The sequence below is a fragment of the Scyliorhinus canicula genome, chromosome 16 (assembly GCF_902713615.1).
Source record: "Scyliorhinus canicula chromosome 16, sScyCan1.1, whole genome shotgun sequence".
NCBI classification, from domain to species: Eukaryota; Metazoa; Chordata; class Chondrichthyes; order Carcharhiniformes; family Scyliorhinidae; genus Scyliorhinus; species Scyliorhinus canicula.
The window spans coordinates 141,672,546-141,693,555 of NC_052161.1; the positions used below are offsets into that span (position 1 = coordinate 141,672,546).

A 21,010-nucleotide genomic window follows, 5' to 3' on the forward strand; every position below is an offset into this window, starting at 1 on the left:
CATATTTGTGCCAAGACTTACATCGCATTTTTTAGTTGTACATTTAAGCGGAATAGTAAAGGAACCAATATGAGTCCGAAACATTATCTCCCCTTCAAAATCTTCATTAACCTGAATACAAAAATAAAATTACTCCTCATGTATTTAAACGTTAATTATCAAACTCTTTCCTCCAACAATTGCTACTCTGAAAATGATAATTCCTCACTCTTCTCCTAATTCTTTGTTATTTTAATCTTTTGCTGTAAATGTTTCCTACTTCCTGTTATTCCTTTATCTTAAAATCACCTGGAATATTTCTATATGGGTGGGATTCTTCCTTCTGGGGACTAAGCCCCCAAGCAGGCAGGAAAACCGGTGGCAACCACTCCGGCGCCAACAGCCCCCGAAAGTGCGGAATTCTCCGCATTTTCCAGGACTAGGTGGACGCCAGAGGGGTTGACGCTTCAACCGGTGCTGAAGGGCCTGCTCGAGTTCGTGCATGTGCGGAACGGCCGGCGTGACTTCGTGCATGTGCAGACCGGCCGGCGTATTTTCACGCACGCGCCGGCGTTCTCTTCTTCGCGCCGGCCCCCGGGCAATATGGCAGAGACCTACAGGCCAGGCCACCCTGGGGTCTCTGACCCGGTGGGGGGTGGGAGAATCTTGGCCTATATCCCTCCTAATTGATCAATATTTTAAAAAAATTTAGAATACCCAATTCATTTTTTCCAATTAAGAGGCAATTTAGCGTGGCCAATCCACCTTCCCTGCACATCTTTGGGTTGTGGGGGTGAAACCCACGCAAACACAGGGAGAATGTGCAAACTCCACACGGACAGTGACCCAGAGCCGGGATCGAACCTGGGACCTCAGCGTTGTGAGGCTGCAGGGCTAACCTACTGCACCAACGTGCTGCCACTAATTGATTAATGTTAACCTCTGCCCTCAGTGTCTTCTTGGCTTCAGCCATTCAACATCTTGTTAAAAGTCCCTTCCATAATTTGCAGTATCTTTTGTATGTTTCCCACATGTTTTTTTCCTATTTCGGTGCCAATATCAAATACACATGGCTCACACAAATAGCGCACTGAGGCCATGAGGTGTCTGAAGGGGGTCGAAAGATGGGCAGGATTTCAAAATTGTGGCCTGATCCACGTATACTCTTCCTGTACTGGTGATTTGAGCATGTCAAACAAATGGCAAAATTCCATTAAATAACGGTGTCATTTTTGGTGCTGCTGGCTGGCACCAGGAAACACTCTGCTAAACGCTTCCGAAAAACAGGACTGTGATCTGTCTTGTTAAATCGCACCCTATGTGTCATCTATATTCCATTAAGTTAGATGGAAGGAAAGTCAAGTGGGTTCTAGTACGAGCTTGCAATCTTCCCTGCCAGATTTTGATCCATTCCGGTCGTGCTTAATCCAAGGTGGTAACGGCAAAAATCTACCCTCGTTATTCAAGATGAGAGGAGTTGGAGAAAGCGTCTGGATTTAAAACTAAGTTTAATCAGCAATGTGTGAGACGGAAGTCCGAATGCCACTGCAAGTTATTATTTCTAAAAGCAATTACGCAAACTATTCAAAACGCTGTGGAACCTCATTTGTCACAAGCATTGGCAGAACAAAATTCTTAATCTACCTGGTTATTTCCATAGTTGGGATTTTATGGTCTCTCCCACTCAGCAGGATATTACCTGAAGCTAATTGGTTTGCGATCTTCTAATCCATGGAGCTAATTGATCCTGTATCTTTCAATAGTTCATATCTTATTTTGGATTGACTGATTGCCCTCTTTAAATGAGATCAGTCATAGTTTATGAGGTTTTTTTCCACTAATCTTTAAGTCTAATCATCCAGAGAAACAGTAAAAAACGAAACCAAAATCCACATTAGAATATAGGAACACTAATTTCAAGGCCTTACAAGATACTGCAAGGACTGGATAGAGTGGAGGTGGAGAGGATGTTTCCACTTGTAGGAAAAACTAGAAGCAGAGGACACCATCTCAGACTAAAGGGACGATCCTTTAAAACAGAGATGAGGAGGAATTTCTTCAGCCAGAGGGTGGTGAATCTGTGGAACTCTTTGCCGCAGAAGGCTGTGGAGGCCAATTCGCTGAGTGTCTTTAAGGCAGAGACAGATAGGTTCTTGATTAATAAGTGGATCAGGGGCTATGGGGAGAAGGCAGGAGAATGGGGATGAGAAAATATCAGCCATGATTGAATGGCAGAGCAGACTCGATGGGACGAGTGGCCTAATTCTGTTTCTATGTCTTATGGTCTTATGGCCTTCCTCAGCATCTTGCATGCATCGTTGGAATCCAAAACCAACAGAGAAAAATTCTGAAATACTGGGCTACATCAAAACAGAAAGGAAGACCACCCATTTCAATCAACTCACTGGAAGGACCACACTTAGAACTTAAAAGGCAGAAAAAGACAAATCCTGCCTCGGGGAAAGAGAAAATAATGGTCAAAGCTGACAGAAACTACAGGCAAAAATGTAATTGATAGTTGGATGGTCAGGGAATCTCCAAGGTAACAGAAAACACAGGAACGTTGGACCAGATGGTGGACAGGTCTGTCTCTATCCACAATTAATGACAAACCCAAGGAGCAGCACAGCTTCTCCATGAGAATTTGCCAGATCCAAATTATATATGTAAGACTTGAACGTGTGCACATTTCTAGATGTCAAATTCCCAACACCCTTCCAACATGTCACTTGGACGAAGATATTCAACATTGTGCATGCAAACAGTGTCTGGTAATTTAGGTACAAATGTTTTAAACCAGCCCTTATGAAGAGAAAGGGAACTGAGTTACAAGATACAAAGTCGTCAGGATACCTGCTTATCAAGCAGGATTATTTCTGAATTACTTGACCGAAGAAAACATTGGAGGGGCTGGTCATTATTACCAGTGGTGAATATTCTTGGCACAAACATCTTTAATCATGCCTATGTTTCTTCTTACCAGAGGTTTGAAAGTCACTGCTATCTCACAAGACATACCAGCTGAAATTTGACCTGGAGGCTTGAATCTAGAGTTCCATATAAAAATACAAGGTAACAAGAAATGTTATAAGACATCAACCATACTCCAAATCTGCAAATTTTCATGTAACTAGAAATGATTAATTTGGAAAATATATTCGCATAATGGAACAGAACAAAGGTCAAGGAGAAAGATCAACAAAATATCATGTAGAATTTTCCAAATAAATGGCAAAGTGTTCGGTTCTGACTGGAAACCGATGTCTTTCTCTCCAGAAGCACCGCCAGGGAGCTGGATTGCCCGCACCCTGACGCCGAAATCGCTGCCGGTGCTGGGGCGGAGAAGCCATTTTCCACAAGGAGTCGGGAACCAGCGGCGGTTCCCGAATCTGCAGGCCCCAAAAAACGGCGTACTCGGCCACCTAGCACCTAGCCCATTGCTGGAGGCCCACTCCGCCATTCTCCGCCCCAGACCGGCCGAAGTCCCGACGGCGTGGATCTAATGTGGTCCTGCTGGTCACAAAACTAGCATGGCGGCTGCAGACTCAGTCTGCGGCCGCCCTGGTCAGGGGTGGGCCGATCGGATGGCGGGGGGGGGGGGGGGGGGGGCCTTATACCCAGCTGGGGAATGTTTGGGAGGGCAGTTAGGGTCGGCCGCTGATCAGGGGGGTCTATTTTCAGTGTCCAGTTCTGCGGTCTGAGTCGGCCATGGAGCACGGTGTGGCCGCTGGAGGCTGCCGCTGTGAGCATGCGCAGCCTCTGACCCGGGAAGTGCGGGGGCCCGTACCTGCAGCAAAAGCTGCGAGATTCACTCCAGGTCCCTGCTAGCCCCCTGCAAGGCTGGGTTTATTTGGCCCTTTCACACCAGTCTCTCTATGTGAAAATCCACAGTTTGTACGTCGGAGCGGGGACATCGTCCCAATAACGCAGAATCCAGCCCCGGTTGTCTGATCAGGCACTGGATTCTCTGTTTCCCAATGCCGGAAATGTGATCTGAAGGAGAATCATGCTTAATACAAAAATCGAGGTTTGCGCCTCTGGCACAGATTCCGGTCCCTCCCTGGCGGCAAAATGTAAGTTTGTGCCGCCCACTGGCGGGTCCAGGCAAAACTGCCATTTGTATGGATTTAAATCTGATTAGTGGGTTGGACACAGTCTGCTCTGCCCTTTGGCAATGTTCCGCCCCTCTTAGGCAAAAGTCACGCGGGTGCAAATTAATGCAAGTATTTACAAACAGGGCCTGGGCACCATGGCTGCTGTGGGGGATTGAGACGGTAAGGAGGCTGTTAAAAACTCTCCAAACCCTGTCGGGCTTGTTGAAGCACACTGCCTGTGCTTGTGCGGATGGTGGGGGGGGAACAATTTGGTGACAAATCCGTGGATTTGGAGTGTTGTTGCCCTCAGGATCAGGGTGGCCAGGCTCAGACCCCCATTGCTGCAGTCTGTGTTTTAAACCCACTCCTTTGGTGCTATTTACAGGCCCCTGGCTGCTCACTCTGCTGACCGCTCACTGTGTCCTATAAATGTTCAGAGAGCCTCTGGCCATCTGGGATCCCACCTAGGCCACCCCTCTGGAAACCCTCAGACCCCGGCTGAATCATCATGGTATGGGCGTGGCCAAGCCCAATCAGCGATTTCTCAAGTGCTGCCACTCCTCAGTGCACCCATCAGAAGTACGGCCCCACTACAGGGGAAGCAAGGGAATAGCATCTAGAATATTAACTGAACAAAGCCAACTGTTCTTCAAGGTGTTAACTTTCTCTTAGCCTCCAATCAAACTGTTGCCTCTGTGATTATGACAAAAAACAAAGCAACACAATATTATTACTGGTGTAATGATACACAAAATCGGTTCTACACATCATTCTAAAAATAATGGGGTTAAGTGGCATTGGCAGTGGGAAATGGGAATTGGCGATCCATTTGATTTTCTTTGGCACTGACCTCAATGGAAACGAGGTGGGTGTGAAGCAAACTCTACATTCACTACCACTCATTCTGTATCAGCACTCAAGACCAAATTTCACTCTCTCATTTCCTACACCAATCTCACCACTGCACGCCAACAAGTCATTGATAAAAATGCACGAATTGACACACACACAAGCTGAACGCAATGTAAAAATTGAGTATTTTTGTTTTCTACTTTATGACGGAAGTGATTGAATGTATTTGAATAGATTAAGCTGGGACAGTCCCTCTGCCACGCAAGGAGGTTGCAAACCAATATAGATAGGTTGAGCGAGTGGGCAGAAAATTGGCAGATGGAGTATAATGTGAAAAAAGGTGAAGTTGTTCACTTTGGTAGGAGGAATAAAAAAGTAGAGTATTACTTAAATGGAGAACGGTTGAAGATTGAAGAATCTGAGGCACAGAGGGATTTAGGTGTTCTTGTACATGAGTCACAAAAGAGTTAGTAGGTAGGCACAGCAAGCAATTAAGAAGGTTAAAGAAATACTATCCTTCTTTATGAGAGGAGTTGAGCATATAAGTAAGAATGCTATGTTTCAGTTATACAGGGAATTGCTGAGGCCAGTTTCCTTATTTAAGGAAGAATGTAAATGTGGTGGAGATGGTCCAGAAGAGGTCGACTGCATTTATACCTGGATAAACGGATTGTCTTCTGAGGGAAGGTTTGACAGAATGGGCTTGTTTCCACTGGGGTATAGAAGGGCGAGGGATGACTTGATTGAAGTATACAAGATCCTGAATGGTCTTCAGAAGGTGGGCGTGAAAAGAATGTTTCCTCTTATGGGGGAGTCCAGAACTAGACAGCATTGTTTTAAAATTAGTGGTCGCCCTTTTAGGACAGAGATGAGGAAACATGGTTCTGTCAGAGAGTTGTGCAACTGTGACTTTATGCCTCAGAAGGCAGTAGAGACGGGGACATTGAATATTTTTAAGGGGGAGGTAGATATATTCTTGTTAGGCGAAGGGAATCAAAGATTATTGGGTTAGAATATAGAACTCAAAACACGATCAAATCAGCCATAATCTTATTAAATGATGAAGTTAACTCGAGAGGTAGAAAGGCCTTCAATTGCTCCTAATTCACATGTTTGTATGTTACTGATCAACGGTTCTGGGAACACAGACAGGTCCAAGACGAGTGGATAACAGAAACTAGTTTTATTACAAAATTATAGTATGTACAATACTCTCCAGATGCCAGCTGGGTCTTGGGTGTCAGTACCAAAACTTTTGACCTTTATATTATAGATTATTAGAGTGTCCATGGGCTTCCTTCCACACACCCCCTCCCCTCGTACTCCGCCAGGCTCACGGGGATGGTAATTGCTTTAACTCGTAGGTCTAATGTGGGTTATAAAAAGGGGGTAGCTATCTTTGAGACAATTAAAATAACTGACCCAATAAAGAATCAGTGTTATGGATTGGAAAGGCAAATAGGAATAGTTAACTTAAAATTCTTTCACTCAAATTACCATTCTAAACTATTTGGTTAGTTGGCAGAGTTCTTCTACTACTCTTCTGAGACTTCTGTTGCTTCAGCATCCTATTCTTTGGCTGCTTTGATTACAGCAGATTGTGCTGTGGGTTGTTTCAGTAACAAAGCTGCTTGTTACATGGATGGGTTGTGAGCCTGACTCACAACTCCCTACCAACAGTACTGGCTAGGTGTGGTGGGAGTTACCAGTCCAATCTGCTGGATATCACCCCAGTACTGAGGGACTGGAAATTTAATCTCCAATTACCGAGACTGCATGGAATTAGGGCTACAGTATTAGGATTAGTCATGACATTTGAACATTTTTGTGACAGTGGTATTAGCGAGTATTCCAGAGGCACATTTTAAATTGGAAATTTTAAAAGTTGCCAGCTGACAGAAGCCAAAACGTCTCTCCACAAAGAGTTCCAACTTAAGTAACTATTGCCTACATGCAAATGGAACTTTGCATTTTAGCAACCAAATCAATAGTGGATTGGATTGGATTTGTTTATTGTCACGTAAACCAAGGTACAGTGAAAAGTATTTTTCTGCGAGCAGCTCAAACAGATCATTAAGTACATGAAAAGAAAATAAAATAAAAAGAAAATACATAATAGGGCAACACAAGGTACACAATGTAAATACATAGACACCGGCATCGGGTAAAGCATACAGGAGTGTAGTATTAATCAGGTCAGTCCATAAGATTGTCGTTTAGGAGCCTGGTAACAGTGGGGAAGAAGCTGTTTTTGAGTCTGTTCGTGCATATTCTCAGACTTTTGTATCTCCTGCCCGATGGGAGAAGTTGGAAAAGTGAGTAAGCCGGGTGGGAGGGGTCCTTGATTATGCTGCCCGCTTTCCCCCGGCAGCGGGAGGTGTAGCTGGAGTCAATGGATGGGAGGCAGGTTCGTGTGATGGACCGGGCTGTGTTCATGACTCTCTGAAGTTTCTTGCGGTCTTGGGCCGAGCAGTTGCCATACCAGGCTGTGATGCAGCCAGATAGGATGCTTTCTATGGTGGATCACAGCACAGATTACAACATGGGATTTACTCATATTTTCATGAATTAATTTCCATGTTGTATTCAGTGCTGCGACCCACTATTGATTTAATTGACAAAATACAAAGTTCCATCTGTATGTGTGCAAGAGAAATGGCTATTTGAAATCCAATCTATTCTGTAGGCATCTCCTGGCCCAGGCTTTGCACTCTTCCTTTCTGCCTACTGCAAGGCCTTCCAGAACCCCCTCCCAGTTGAGTGGCAAGGACCGTTCCTTCAGGTCCCAAATGCGGGACCCCAGTTTGCCAACAAACCCCTCCATTTTCTGGCCAGCTCTTGCTCCTCACTGGATTCAGGAGGGAGACTTATGGCCTGCAAGTTAAAACCTCCTGAATCCCGTGGTGCTGGGACCTCAGCTCCTGCTTGTCGACTTCCACCCGGAGTTAAAATCAAGACGAATATCTCTATATTAGAATTCAACATGGTTAGCAGCATTTTAAATCTACAACTATAGAGCTTGGTATTCCTAGTCTTTGGTAATGCCGAATTAATTTTACGCAGATATTGGGCGCGATTCTCCGCACTCACGCCGGTTCGGAGAATAGCGGGCCGCACAAATTTTCACGGCGACGCTGGTCCGACGCCCTCCCGCTATTCTCCGAACCCCGCACAAACTACACGTCGGCAATCCCGGCAAAGGCCTCGAACGCGCCCCCGATACGACCAGAATCGCTACTTATTGGCCCCCCCCGCTATTCTCCGGCCCGGATGGGCCAAAGTCCCGACGTCATCACGCACTGTTTTCACGCCGGCCAACACACCTGCTTTTCAAGTTCGTCAACCAGTTGTGCTGGCTGACGAGAGCTTCGAGGAGGTGAGCGCACCGCTCAGCGCACCGCTCAGCGCAGTGCTGGAGTCTGGCCACAACGGGGAAGGCATCCCCGAGAACGGGAGGGGGTCCAGAGCGGGGGGGGGGGGAGTGTGGGAGACGGAGGGGGGAGTGGGGGAGATGGAGGGGGGAGTGGGGGAGACGGAGGCGGGAGTGGGGGAGACGGAGGGGGGGAGTGGGGGAGACGGAGGGGGGAGTGGGGGAGATGGAGGGGGGAGTGGGGAGACGGAGGGGGGAGTGGGGGAGACGGAGGGGGGAGTGGGGGATACGGAGGGGGGAGTGGGGGAGACGGAGGGGGGAGTGGGGGAGACGGAGGGGGGAGTGGGGGAGACGGAGGGGGGAGTGGGGGAGACGGAGGGGGAGAGTCGGAGTGGGGGGGGGGTAGGGAGAGAGTGAGCGAGTGACCCGTCCAACCCCGGTTACAAAATGTCTGCCACCATGCCATGGTGTGCCGGTCACGAGCACACGGCCGCTGGTTGCCCTGTGGCTTACGGACACAGGCCACTGACGCACCGGTGAAGAGGACGTAGTTAACTGCCCGTTGGATGCAGAAAGTGACCAGGGGTTAGGCTGCCCGCGTGTCAGCAGCGCGACCAGGCCACCGGGACACACAGGTATCCCGTGGCAGGCGGCTGCCGAGGTGTCGACTAACCTCCGTCTAACATGTCCCGTTTCTCTGCCCCCACCACCCTTCTGTAGGTTAGCACAATGTCTGTGAACAGAACGGCTATGTTCTGCGCAGTGGTTGGGGCCGCTGCACTGCATTTGGAGATGGAGCAGCATCCACAGCCACAACCCGCAGTGGCTGCAGGGCCAGCTGCAGCAGCAGAGGGAAGGGCCGAGGAGTTGCCAGTCGTCGAGCAGCATGGGGGGGAGGAGGAGGAGGGGGAGGAGGAGAGAGTGAGGGTGCAACCACGGCGCCAGAGGCGACGACCAAGGCCGAGGGTGTACCGTGTCCGGATCTCTTTCCTAACAATGACGGACATCACCTGCAGGAGGAGACTCCGGCTGCGTAGGCGGACGGTGATGCATATCTGTCACCTCGTGGCGCACCTCGCCCCACGTGGAGCGGGGGGAGGACACACGATCCTGGTTGCCATCAAGGTGACGGTCGCTCTTAACTTCTATGCGACCGGCTCCTTCCAGTCTCCGAGCGGGGACGTCTCCGGGATCTCCCAGTCATCGGTCCACAGGTGTATCCGGGATGTGACCGACGCCCTCTATGCCATCGCCGATCGCTACATCACCTTTCCCGAGGACCGAGCAACTCAAGACTCACGAGCTCGTGGATTTGCAAGTGTGGCAGGGATACCGATGGTGCAGGGGGCAATCGATTGTGTTCACGTCCCCATGCGCCCGCCTGCAGGGGACAGGGAGGTGTTCACAAACAGAAGGGGGACATACTCCATGAATATCCAGGTGGTATGCGACCCCCACATGAGGATCATGAACGTCTGTGCAAGGTTCCCAGGGAGTGTGCATGACCCCTACATACTGGCGCAGTCGTACATCCCTGCGATGTTTGAGGGGCGTCCCCCCCGGCTGAGGGGCTGGTTGCTAGGCGACAGGGGTTATCCGCTGAGGTCTTGGCTGATGACGCCTATACGGAGGCCTCAGACCAATGCGGAAACACGATACAACGAGGCCCATGCAGCAACCAGGGGTGTGGTGTAGCGCTGCCTTGGCCTCCTGAAGATGAGATTCAGGTGCCTGGACCGCTCCGGAGGGGCCCTGCAGTACCAACCCGACAGGGTCGCTCGCATTGTTGTGGTCTGCTGTGCGCTGCACAACATCGTGATGCAGAGGGGAGATGACCTGCTGCAGGAGGCGGAGGGAGAAGCCAGTGGTGCCAGCACAGAGGAGGAGGAGGAGGAGGAGGAGAGGGAGGAGGAGGAGGAGGAGGAGGCTGGCGGAGTGGCGGGCGCAGCACGCAGACACGACCCAGGTGCCGGTGATGTCCAGGAGGCGGCACGACAGACCCGGCGAGGACGGCGGGCACGCGACACCTTGGTGGCAGCACGGTTCATGCGTCGCATGTGACGTCCCCGCTGAACACCAAACCACCACCTGCATCGCTAGTCGTGCAGAGGGTCAACACACAACTGCCACCACCACAGCCCCCCCCCCCCCCCCCCACCCCCTCTCAGTGTACACTGCTCCACTTCGACATCACCCTTATCACTGGGTCCAGACGGTATGGTACAACATCGATGGCTGTGTCAGCGGGTGTGATCAGTGCCATGTGGAATGATGACAGCCCGCTCTGCGAAGAGCTGTGAGCTCAGAATCGTTAGAGAGAGTCTGACCCATGGCAATAGCTGAACCATCCACCTTGGTGGCTGCTGAGATCGTCACTGACACTCCATCACGTGCCCACGTGGGCTAGCTGTGGGAGCGGGTGGGGGGGGGAGGAGCAGGGACTGCACACCCGGCACTGCTCGTCAACCCCAGCGACACTCGGTCACCATCACGAATCCTGTGGCTGTGGAACAATCACACGGTATTACAAGTAAGGTGGAACAGTGTGTTTAATGTGAACAAACATTTACAGGTGCCCTAGCCCCTACAACTAAACTGTGCCCTTCACCCGTGCCAACTTACTCAGTGTCTATCTTTGTTGCCTTACGGGCCCTACCACTACGTCTAAGTGATTCCCCAGATGATACAGCAGGAGTGGAGGAGGACTGCTGCGAATCGCCCCCTTCGACTAGTTTCTCCTTCGGCAAGCGTTTCCTGGGGCGACCCGGCCTTGATGGGCCAGGCTGCTCTGCGTGCGTCTCGGGTGACGTTGTGCCACCCTGCTCTGCCTGCTGCCCACCCGATGCACCAGGGGTGGGACGGGGGGAGGCCGAGAATTCCGGGACGTCCCGTGATGGAGTTAATGGGACGGGCCCCGAAACCTCCTCCTCCCTCGGGGAGCCCGGTGGCCCCCGGGCCTCACTTTGGGACAGAGGTGCGAGCGGAGAGGTACCCCGTCGCACCACCGACACCTGGCGCTGCCAGTCCTGGAGGCCTGCAACGGTATCCACCAGGATCCGAAGGTTTGCAGAGACGGAGTCCAGGGAGTTAGACATTCCCGCCAGGGACTGTGTGACCTCAACCTGTGAGTGCACGACGCCATCCAGTACGTGTGTCAGGCGGTTGATGCTCTCCGCGACTGACTGCTGTGACTGGGCCATGACCTGCTGAGACTCGGCCAAGGCCCGCAGCGCGCCGGCAATGTTGTTTTGGCTCTGGCGCATTGCTGCCTGTGAGAAGGCAACCCTGTCCAGGGCCGAGGATGACACCTGCACGTGAAGCCCAACGTCTTGCATAACCTGACCCATGGCCGAAACCGTTTCACCCATTGCCTCCACCGCGGATGCCACCCGTGCGGTGTCGGCCTGGGTTTCTGCCATGAGTGGCACCACTCCCTGCTCGTGGACGCGGTTCGACTCCTCTAACAGCGTCTGCAGAGTCTGGAAGACAGCCCTCATCCCGTCATTGTGTCCCTGGGTTTAGAACATAGAACATAGAACAGTACAGCACAGAACAGGCCCTTCGGCCCTCGATGTTGTGCCGAGCAATGATCACCCTACTCAAACCCACATAACCACCCTATACCCGTAACCCAACAACCCCCCCTTAACCTTACTTTTTAGGACACTACAGGCAATTTGGCATGGCCAATCCACCTAACCTTGTTTCTTGATGCATCGGCTGTGCAGGTGGGTTGAGAAAGTCCAGGAACTCTGAAAACGTCTGGGAGCCAGCTGCATGCTGGGCCTGGCCTGGCCTCCGCCAGTCCGGGCCCTCAGCTGCTCCGACCTCCACCTGCTGTACCTGCTCAGCTGTGATGTGCGACCCAGACTGTGACCCAGGAGCCTCATCACTAAATAGGCCAACCGGGGTGAGTGTCTCTGTGATGGTGGATGGTGTGGGAGAAAGCTGTGCCGCAATCTCGAGGTCGTCTTGGGTGGACGCCTCCTCGATGTCATCGGCCCGCTGAGAGGCCGCATGGCGTTCGCAGACCATTTCTTTATCTAGCGGTGTCGCCGCCCTCCGGGCGTCCTGCTCCACAGATTCTGTTGGGGAGGATGGGACTCCCCGCTGATCAGGCACCCTCTGTCGTGCGGCCCCGGGTGAGGTGGGGGCAGATGCCTGTGTCCGTCTGGAGCCAGACGGCCCTGGTCGTTCGGCATCACGTCCTAGGGAATCGGGTTATTTAGAGATGCTCGGCCGGGCGCTGGACGGTCCCAGTGGGCAGAGTGTGAAGGGACAGAGGATGGGGGAGGTGTTCCAGTGGGCAGGGTGTGTGAAGGGACAGAGGATGGGGGAGGTATCTCAGTGGGCAGGGTGTGTGAAGGGACAGAGGATGGGGGAGGTGTCCCAGTGGGCAGGGTGTGTGATGGGACAGAGGATGGGGGAGGTGTTCCAGTGGGCAGGGTGTGTGAAGGGACAGAGGATGGGGGAGGGGTTCCAGTGGGCAGGGTGTGTGAAGGGTCAGAGGATGGGGGAGGTGTCCCAGTGGGCAGGGTGTGTGAAGGGACAGGGGATGGGGGAGGTATCCCAGTGGGCAGGGTGTGTGATGGGACAGAGGATGGGGGAGGTGTCCCAGTGGACAGGGTGTGTGAAGGGACAGAGGATGGGGGAGGTGTTCCAGTGGGCAGGGTGTGTGAAGGGACAGAGGATGGGGGAGGTGTTCCAGTGGGAAGGGTGTGTGAAGGGACAGTGGATGGGGGAGGTATCCCAGTGGGCAGGGTGTGTGATGGGACAGAGGATGGGGGAGGTGTCCAAGTGGGCAGGGTGTGTGAAGGGACAGAGGATGGGGGAGGTGTCCCAGTGGGCAGGGTGTGAAGGGACAGAGGATGGGGGAGGTGTCCCAGTGGGCAGGGTGTGAAGGGACAGAGGATGGGGGAGGTGTCCCAGTGGGAAGGGTGTGAAGGGACAGAGGATGGGGGAGGGGGGTGTTTGTCATGCAGGGTTTGTCTCACTTGTTGCAGCTCCGCCAACCTCGCATTGCGCGATCTCCCGAGTAGCAGATCCGCCAACAAGGTCCAGGGCCCTCTGCTCAAAAGTGGTTAGGGGCCGCAGGATGGGCGAACCCCCTCCCGTCTTGTTCCGCTCCAGAGTGTTGTGAGCGGTCTTGTCCTGTTGGGGGAGGGGGCATAGGTAGATTATTACAATACGGCTGGTATCAGCAGTCCGTTCAGATACTGGTACAGTTTGGGGGTCAAGTTGTAATAAGACGATTGCATCTCTCCACGGGGGCCAGAGCGCTGGGTCTGTGACAGCTTTGTGAACCACCCTCAACTCACTCTGCCACAATCCCCCTCCACCCCCCGTGCCGGGGGGGAGGTGGGTGATTAAGTAAAGGGGGGAGGGATGGTTGTGACCCGGGGGCACCCTCTTGGCACTTACCCTGGCAGCCCTGGTGAGGTCGTGCATCTTCTTCCGACACTGGTCAGCTGAACGAGGGGTCTGCCCCACAGCACTAATGGCAGCAGCTACCTCACGCCAGGCCTGGCGCACCGCGCTGGCAGGGTGGCGATGCCCTCTGTGCGGGCAGATGATGCCCCTCCTCTGCTCGATGGAATCGAGCAGCGTCTCCACATCAGCCTCCACAAATCGCGGGGCTGCTCTCCTTGGCTCCGACATCTTGGCCTATAGTTTCTGTGCTCGCCCGCGGCTTTTTACGGCATCGGGCGGCGTCACGTGGGCGTGCTCGTAGCGTCGGCGCGTTCCGGCGTCATCGCGCACGTGATTGACGCGGCCCCGTTCCTAGCCCATTTCCCAGACGTGAATACCTCGGGAAATGGGTCGTGTCGGGCCGTCGCAAAACTCGGCCGTTTTCACGGCCAACTTCGCGATTTTCCGCGGGTGCGGAGAATCGCGCCCATTGCGTGAATGAGAAAGATTCAAGCACTATTGAAATTGGAACTTTTATTCATTGAATTGAATTGTTGGAGCAGAATGACTTGATGTATGTGATGACGTATTCAACTGATGAACAAACACTCATAATATTGTTCCTTATTAATAACTAGGATGTATCATTAATCAAAGAAAATGCAGCAAAAACAATCTATGTTCCTTTCTTTGGCAGGTGTTGGTGACAAAAAATATATTTTTATTATTTTAATATGATACAACCTAATTAATTAATTTCCAGTGCCTTTTTAAGGGTGATAAAATATAATCCTAATTTTTACAAAATACTCACTCAGTCTCGATGAAGTCTTTCAAACACTCACTGATGGCAATTAGCCGGCAGGACGTGAGACCATACGAAGCATTTATCAGCTTTGCCTTTTTCGTGTATGTTTGCCCAACATCAAAGTTCTAAAAACACAACAGTTTACAGAATAACACGATTGTTACCACTTGACATCAATTCGTTTTTACAGTGGGCTGTGACAGAACACAATAAAGTGGCGACTTTCAGGTGCATCAGTAGGACAGGCAAAGGCAGAACGGGGGACAGTAAACAGTCAAAATACAAATTCTGGAAATAGAAACATAAGATGCTGGCAAGTTTGCAGATAACCAGCCGTTTGTAAATTTCTGGTTGTACGTTAGGAGAAATTTATTCGGAGGAATTCTTTCTCTCAGAAGGTAGTGAGTCTGTGGAATTCTTTACCGCAGAGACGAGGGTGGAGGGGGAAGGGGGTGCAGACCCAATAGGCCAAATGCCATCCTTCTGCACTGTAAGGATGCTATGGATATGCGGAATGCGGTGGATGTGTACTGTATCACACACATAAACTAAAGTTACTGCTGTCTAATGCTCTCGGCCCACAGGACACATGTGAAAATGAATGAACAGTAAATTTAGAACGGATATCAGATGGAACTTACTCAGAGTGCTAAATGTTTGGAACAGTCTCCCAAGCAACATAGCACAAGCCAATTGGGGTTATCCTAAATACAATTCAATGTCATGACGAGATAATTAATTGTACTATGAGGTACAATTTGCGAGGTTGAGTCAGCTTTTCAGATCTGTGACCTCCTGATTATGCCCCTGCTGGTATAACATTTTCACAAGCACAACTAGTTCAAGTATCATGATGTTTTGTGCAGCTGTTATTTTGTGAGATGCTCACTGCTAGAGCATTAACTGTTTTAATTGCGAGCCTATTCCATGTATTCACTAGTCTGTGGAAGACAACATTATTTTAATCTAACTATTTTCTCAGGTCATTAATTTTACACTGATGTTCTACAGCTCTGCACTCAAATTCCAAGTTAAGTAACATGACTGCATTGACATTATCTATGAGAATGAAATGCAAAGGAAAAGCTGTGAAACTCACTGAACCAAATTAAGAGAAAGAAACAGGAATGCCTGAGAAGTGAAATTAGAAAGGGATAGTCAGCAGGAGGACAGGAACAAGATTACCCGCAGTGAGGAGCCATAAACAAAATTAGCAGGGAGTCAAGAAAAGGCAGTCAACACAAACATGCAAGAAAACCAAAATGAAATAGCGGCAGGGAAGGAATTACAGGAAACATTCACCAAGTGCATGCCGAGTTAAACTCAACACAATATGTTTTCTAATTCCTACTAATTGTTATCTATCGCCTTTTGGTTGCTATAAAGATTATTATTATTATTATTACTATAGAGCTAAATGCACTGAAATACTATTGATCTTTCAAAGCTAAAATACATCTTTATCAAAACAGATTCTGGAAAAAAAAAGGGTCAACATTAAAATGATTTATGTAACATGACATTGTGCAGCCCTGCACAGAACTGAGTGGATAAAAGCAAATTATTGCGGATAATAGTAATCTTTATTAGTGTCACAGTAGGTTTACGTTAACAAGAGCAATGAAGTTACTGTGAAAATCCCCTAGTCGCCACACTCTGGCGCCTGTTCGGGTACACTGGGGGAGAATTTAGGATGCTGGAATCTGAAACAAAAACAGAAAACAGTGGACCTGCATCTGTGAGGAGAGGAGGGAGCTAACGTTTCGAGTCTGGATGACTCTTTGTCAAATCTTTGTCAAAACTCTTTGTCAGCTTTGAAAAAGAGTGATCCAGGCTCGAAACATTACATAGAACATAGAACGATACAGCGCAGTACAGGCCCTTCGGCCCTCGATGTTGCACCGACATGGAAAAAACTAAAGGCCATCTAACCTACACTATGCCCTTATCATCCATATGCTTATCCCTTCCCTCTCCACAGATGCTGGCACAACTGAGTTGGTCTTGGCAATTAATGCAAGGTCAGCTCATATAATTTCCTGGCATTGAATTATGATAGGGCAATGTGCCAGACCTCAGTGTTGTGCACCAACAGTCAGTAATGGGCTGCATGATTCTTTATAGTGGGGGAAGGATATTGGGAAAGATAATCAGGAATCCCAGGGGGTTGGGATTAGGAATTTATTGTTAAAAAAAATTGATATTTCAGGATTGGAAGAATATGCTGCATATTTGCCCAGGGTTCAAGTTGTCAGATATCAATGGCTATCTAATGGAATTAGCCCAACTTCGAGATTTTGAAGCAAATCAAGGAGGTAGTGGCCTAAATATCCAATCAACGAATACATTTATCTTTTGAACGAAGGACTCTCACCCACAGTTCCCCACGTTGATAACCTGTTCCTGTCTTCAGGTTACGTGTAAGAAGCTAATAAAACATAATCTTACTTTTAAACTTGTTCACAAATTTTAAAGTATCAACAACAATTTGAGTTGATTATAACCTGGAAGTGGATGATATCTGGCTTGCTGTAAAAAGGGCAGCCTTTGAATTCCCGACCGGCTGCTACTTGTTTCTGGACAATTCCACTTCTTTGCTTTTCCAATTGGCGTGCCAAAATCTCTTGTTCCATTTTACTGGTACCCGCTCCTAAATGTTTGATGATGGTTTCATCCTTTTTTTAAAAAATAATTTTTATTGGAATTTTTTGAAAAATATATATCAACAAAATAATAATAACAATAACAATAATAATAATAAACACCCCCCGGCACCCGTAACAACGCATATAACAAACCCCCCCCACCCCCCCCAACCCCAATAAAAAACAAAATAAATTAACAATAAGCAAATTAACTTAAACACTATCCCCCTAAACCCCCCCCCCCCTTTCCCCCCCGGGTTGCTGCTGCTGCTGACCTAGTACCTTATCGTTGAGCCAGAAAGTCGAGGAAAGGCTGCCACCTCCTAAAGAACCCTTGTACCGACCCCCTCAGGGCGAACTTGACCCTCTCCAATTTAATGAATCCCGCCATGTCATTAATCCAGGTCTCCACACTCGGAAGTCTCGCACCTTTCCACTGCAGCAAGATCCTTACCCATTTAATAAACCCCACCCCAAACCCGAACCTCTCCATCACCTCCCACAAGTACCCCCACTTAACCCTGTCAAAGGCCTTCTCCGCATCCAATGCCACCACAATCTCTGCCTCTCCTTCTGCTGTCGGCATCATTATCACATTTAGCAGCCTTCGCACGTTAGTGTTCAGCTGCATCCCCTTTATTCTAGTGGCCAAGATATTCGCCAGAAACTTGGCGTCTACATTCAGCAGTGAAATCGGCCTGTATGAACCGCACTGCAAGGGGTCCTTATCACGCTTCAGGATCAGGGAGATTAGTGCCTGAGACATCGTCGAGGCAGAACACCCCCCTCCCATGCCTCGTTGAAGGTCCTAACCAACAGGGGGCCCAGCAGGTTTGCATATTTCTTATAAATTTCAACCGGGAATCCATCCGGTCCCGGCGCCTTTCCTGACTGCATGTGGCCAATCCCACTGACCAGCTCCTCCAACTCGATCGGCGCCCCCAGTCCCTCCACCTGCTCCTCCTGCACCCTTGGAAATCACAGCCTGTCCAAAAAACTCTCCATTCCCCCTCCCACCACTGGCGGCTCCGACTGGTACAGTTCCCTATAGAAGCCCCTAAAGACCTCATTGACCTCTGCCCCCTGCCGCACCACATTCCCATCTCTATCCTTCACTCCACCAGTCTCCCTAGCCGCGTCCCGCTTACGAAGCTGGTGCGCCAGCATCCTGCTCGCCTTCTCTCCTTACTCATAGACTGCTCCCTGCGCCTTCCTCCACTGTGTCTCCACCTTTCTGGTGGTTAATAAATCAAACTTGGCCTGCAAGCTACACCGCTCCCCCAGCAATCCCTCCTCCAGGGCCTCCGCGTACCTCCTATCCACACTCAACAGCTCCTCCACCAGTCTCTCCCTCTCCCTCCTCTCCCCCCTCTCCCTATGGGCTCGAATGGAGATTAGCTCCCCCCTAATCACTGCCTTCAGAGCCTCCTCCACCCTCGGGACCAGTCCCCTGCTCAAAACAAAGAAATCAATGTGGGAATAAATCCTGTGCACATGGGAGAAAAAAGAGTACTCCCGAGCCCTCGGACTCCCAAACCTCCAGGGATCCACTCCTCCCATCTGGTCCATAAACCCCCTCAACACCTTGGCCGCCGCCGGCCTCCTGCCTGTCCTTGAACTAGAACGATCCAGTAGGGGATCTAGCACCATATTGAAGTCCCCCCCCATGATCAAGCCCCCCACCTCCAGGCCAGGAATGCGGCCCAACATACGCCTCATGAAACCAGCATCATCCCCATTTGGGGCGTACACATTAACCAACACCACCTTCTCCCCCTGCAGCTTACCGCTCACCATCACATATCTGCCGCCACTATCAGCCACCACCTCAGACGCCTCAAACACCACCCTCTTCCCCACCAGGATCGCCACCCCCCGGTTCTTCAAGTCGAGCCCTGAGTGGAAAACCTGCCCCACCCACCCCTTCCTCAGGCAGACCTGGTCCGCCACCTCCAGGTGGGTCTCCTGGAGCATGGCCACATCCGCCTTCAGCCCCTTCAGATGTGAAAACACCCGGGCCCGCTTAACCGGCCCATTCAACCCCCTTACGTTCCACGTAATCAGCCGGATCGGGGGCACCCCGCCCCCCTCCCCGTCGACTAGCCATAGCCCATCGACTGCTCGCCCCTAGCCATCAACCATTCAGCCCGTTTCCCACGGCGATAGAACCTCACCCAGACCCGCCCGACCCGCACCAACTCCTCCCTGGCCAATCCAGCAGCAACCCAGTATTCCCCCCCCCAAGGCTAGGACCCCTCCTAGCCGCGACTCTCCCTCCAGTGTACTCCCGTGAGCCAGCTGACTTCTGCTGATCCCGGCAGCTCCCGCTCTAACTCCGACCCCTCCCGATATGGGGTCCCCCCTCCTCCCCTGCATTAGCTCCTGGGCACCGCTTCAGCTCAGTAAACCCGGTCTAATAACCACGCCCCTCGCCACCAGCTCCACCCCCTCGTCCCGCAGCGCGGGAAACCAGAGAAAAGTCCGCGCTTTCACACTGCCCCACCCCACCAACGCAGCTCCCAAACCGCAGTCCCAACCCAACCACCAACTCCGTACAAACAAAGACACAGATCAACCACAAACCCCAATACCCCACTTAGAACACAAAACCATAACCCACATCGTCCGAAAGCGAGAGAAAAAACAAAAACAAACAGAGTAACCCGCTACAGCATAACCAAAGATACATGAATAGAAAAACTCCCACAGCCCCCAATCTCTAGTTCGAGTCCAGCTTTTCAGCCTGCACAAAGGCCCACGCTTTCTCCAGGGACTCAAAGTAGTGATGCCGGTCCTCGTAGGTGACCCACAGGCGCGCAGGCAGCAACATGCCAAATTTCACCTGCTTTCCATGGAGCACCGCCTTCGTCCGGTTAAACCAGGCTCTCCGCTTGGCCACCTCCGCACTCCAGTCCTGATAGATACGCACTACCGAATTCTCCCACTTACTACTCCTCACCTTCTTGGCCCATCGGAGAACACACTCCCAGTCACTGAACCGATGGAACCGCACCAGCACCGCCCGTGGGGGTTCATTCGCCTTAGGCCGCCTGGCCAGTACTCTGTGGGCCTCCTCCAGCTCCAGGGGCAGATGGAAGGATCCTGCCCCCACCAGCGAGTTCAACATCACGGCCACATAGGCCGGCAGGTCCGACCCCTCCAGCCCATCCTCGAGGCCCAGGATCCGCAGGTTCTTCCTCCGTGACCGAAGCTCCATCTCCTCGAACCGATCTTGCCACTTTTTATGAAGCGCCTCGTGTATCTCCACCTTCCCCACGAGGGCCGAAACTTCAGAGGCCTGCTGCTGCAACTCAAGTATCGCTGCACCCTGGGTTGTCTGGGTCTCCAGCAGCTTACTCGTCGTCACCTTCAGGGATTCCAACAACTCCCCTTTCAGCTCCGTGAAATAGCGCAGAAGGGCCGCCTGCTGCTCCTCAGCCCACTGCCTCCACTCCTCAGGGGCTCCACCGGCCGCCATTTTGTCCACCTTCCCCCGCTTTTCCAGGGGAGCTGCTGCCATTTTTCTCCTCGCCCCACTTCGAGTCCGCACCATAAATCCCGGGGGGTTTTGCTCCAGACCCCTTTATCCCCCGGGAATCGTCGAATCAGCGCCGTTTGGGGCCCTTAAAAGAGCCCACAAGTCCTTTTAAAGCGAGAGCTGCCGAACGTGCGGCTTAGCTCCGCATAGCCGCAACCGGAAGTCTCCGATGATGGTTTCATCCTTAATGACACAGAAAATAAATCCACTATTTGGCAACAAAGGTTTTTAAAAATTAAGCCAATATATACCTCACACCCCAGCCTACTTACATGTTGCATAGTTTTCAAAATATCTTACCCTGAAAGCTTGTGG

General features: G+C 51.0%; 1 protein-coding gene across 1 annotated transcript in view; it reads right to left on the reverse strand.

The window, feature by feature from the left end:
* cfap74 (cilia and flagella associated protein 74) overlaps positions 1 to 21,010 on the reverse strand; it is a 156,559-nt gene that overhangs the window by 76,160 nt on the left and 59,389 nt on the right. Inside the window, exons 13-16 of the mRNA XM_038774102.1 lie at positions 17,017 to 17,187; positions 14,519 to 14,637; positions 2,960 to 3,026; positions 22 to 111 (exon numbers count right to left, since the gene is read on the reverse strand). Of these exons, the coding sequence (XP_038630030.1) occupies positions 22 to 111; positions 2,960 to 3,026; positions 14,519 to 14,637; positions 17,017 to 17,187 (447 nt within the window). The remainder of the gene's footprint in view (positions 1 to 21; positions 112 to 2,959; positions 3,027 to 14,518; positions 14,638 to 17,016; positions 17,188 to 21,010) is intronic.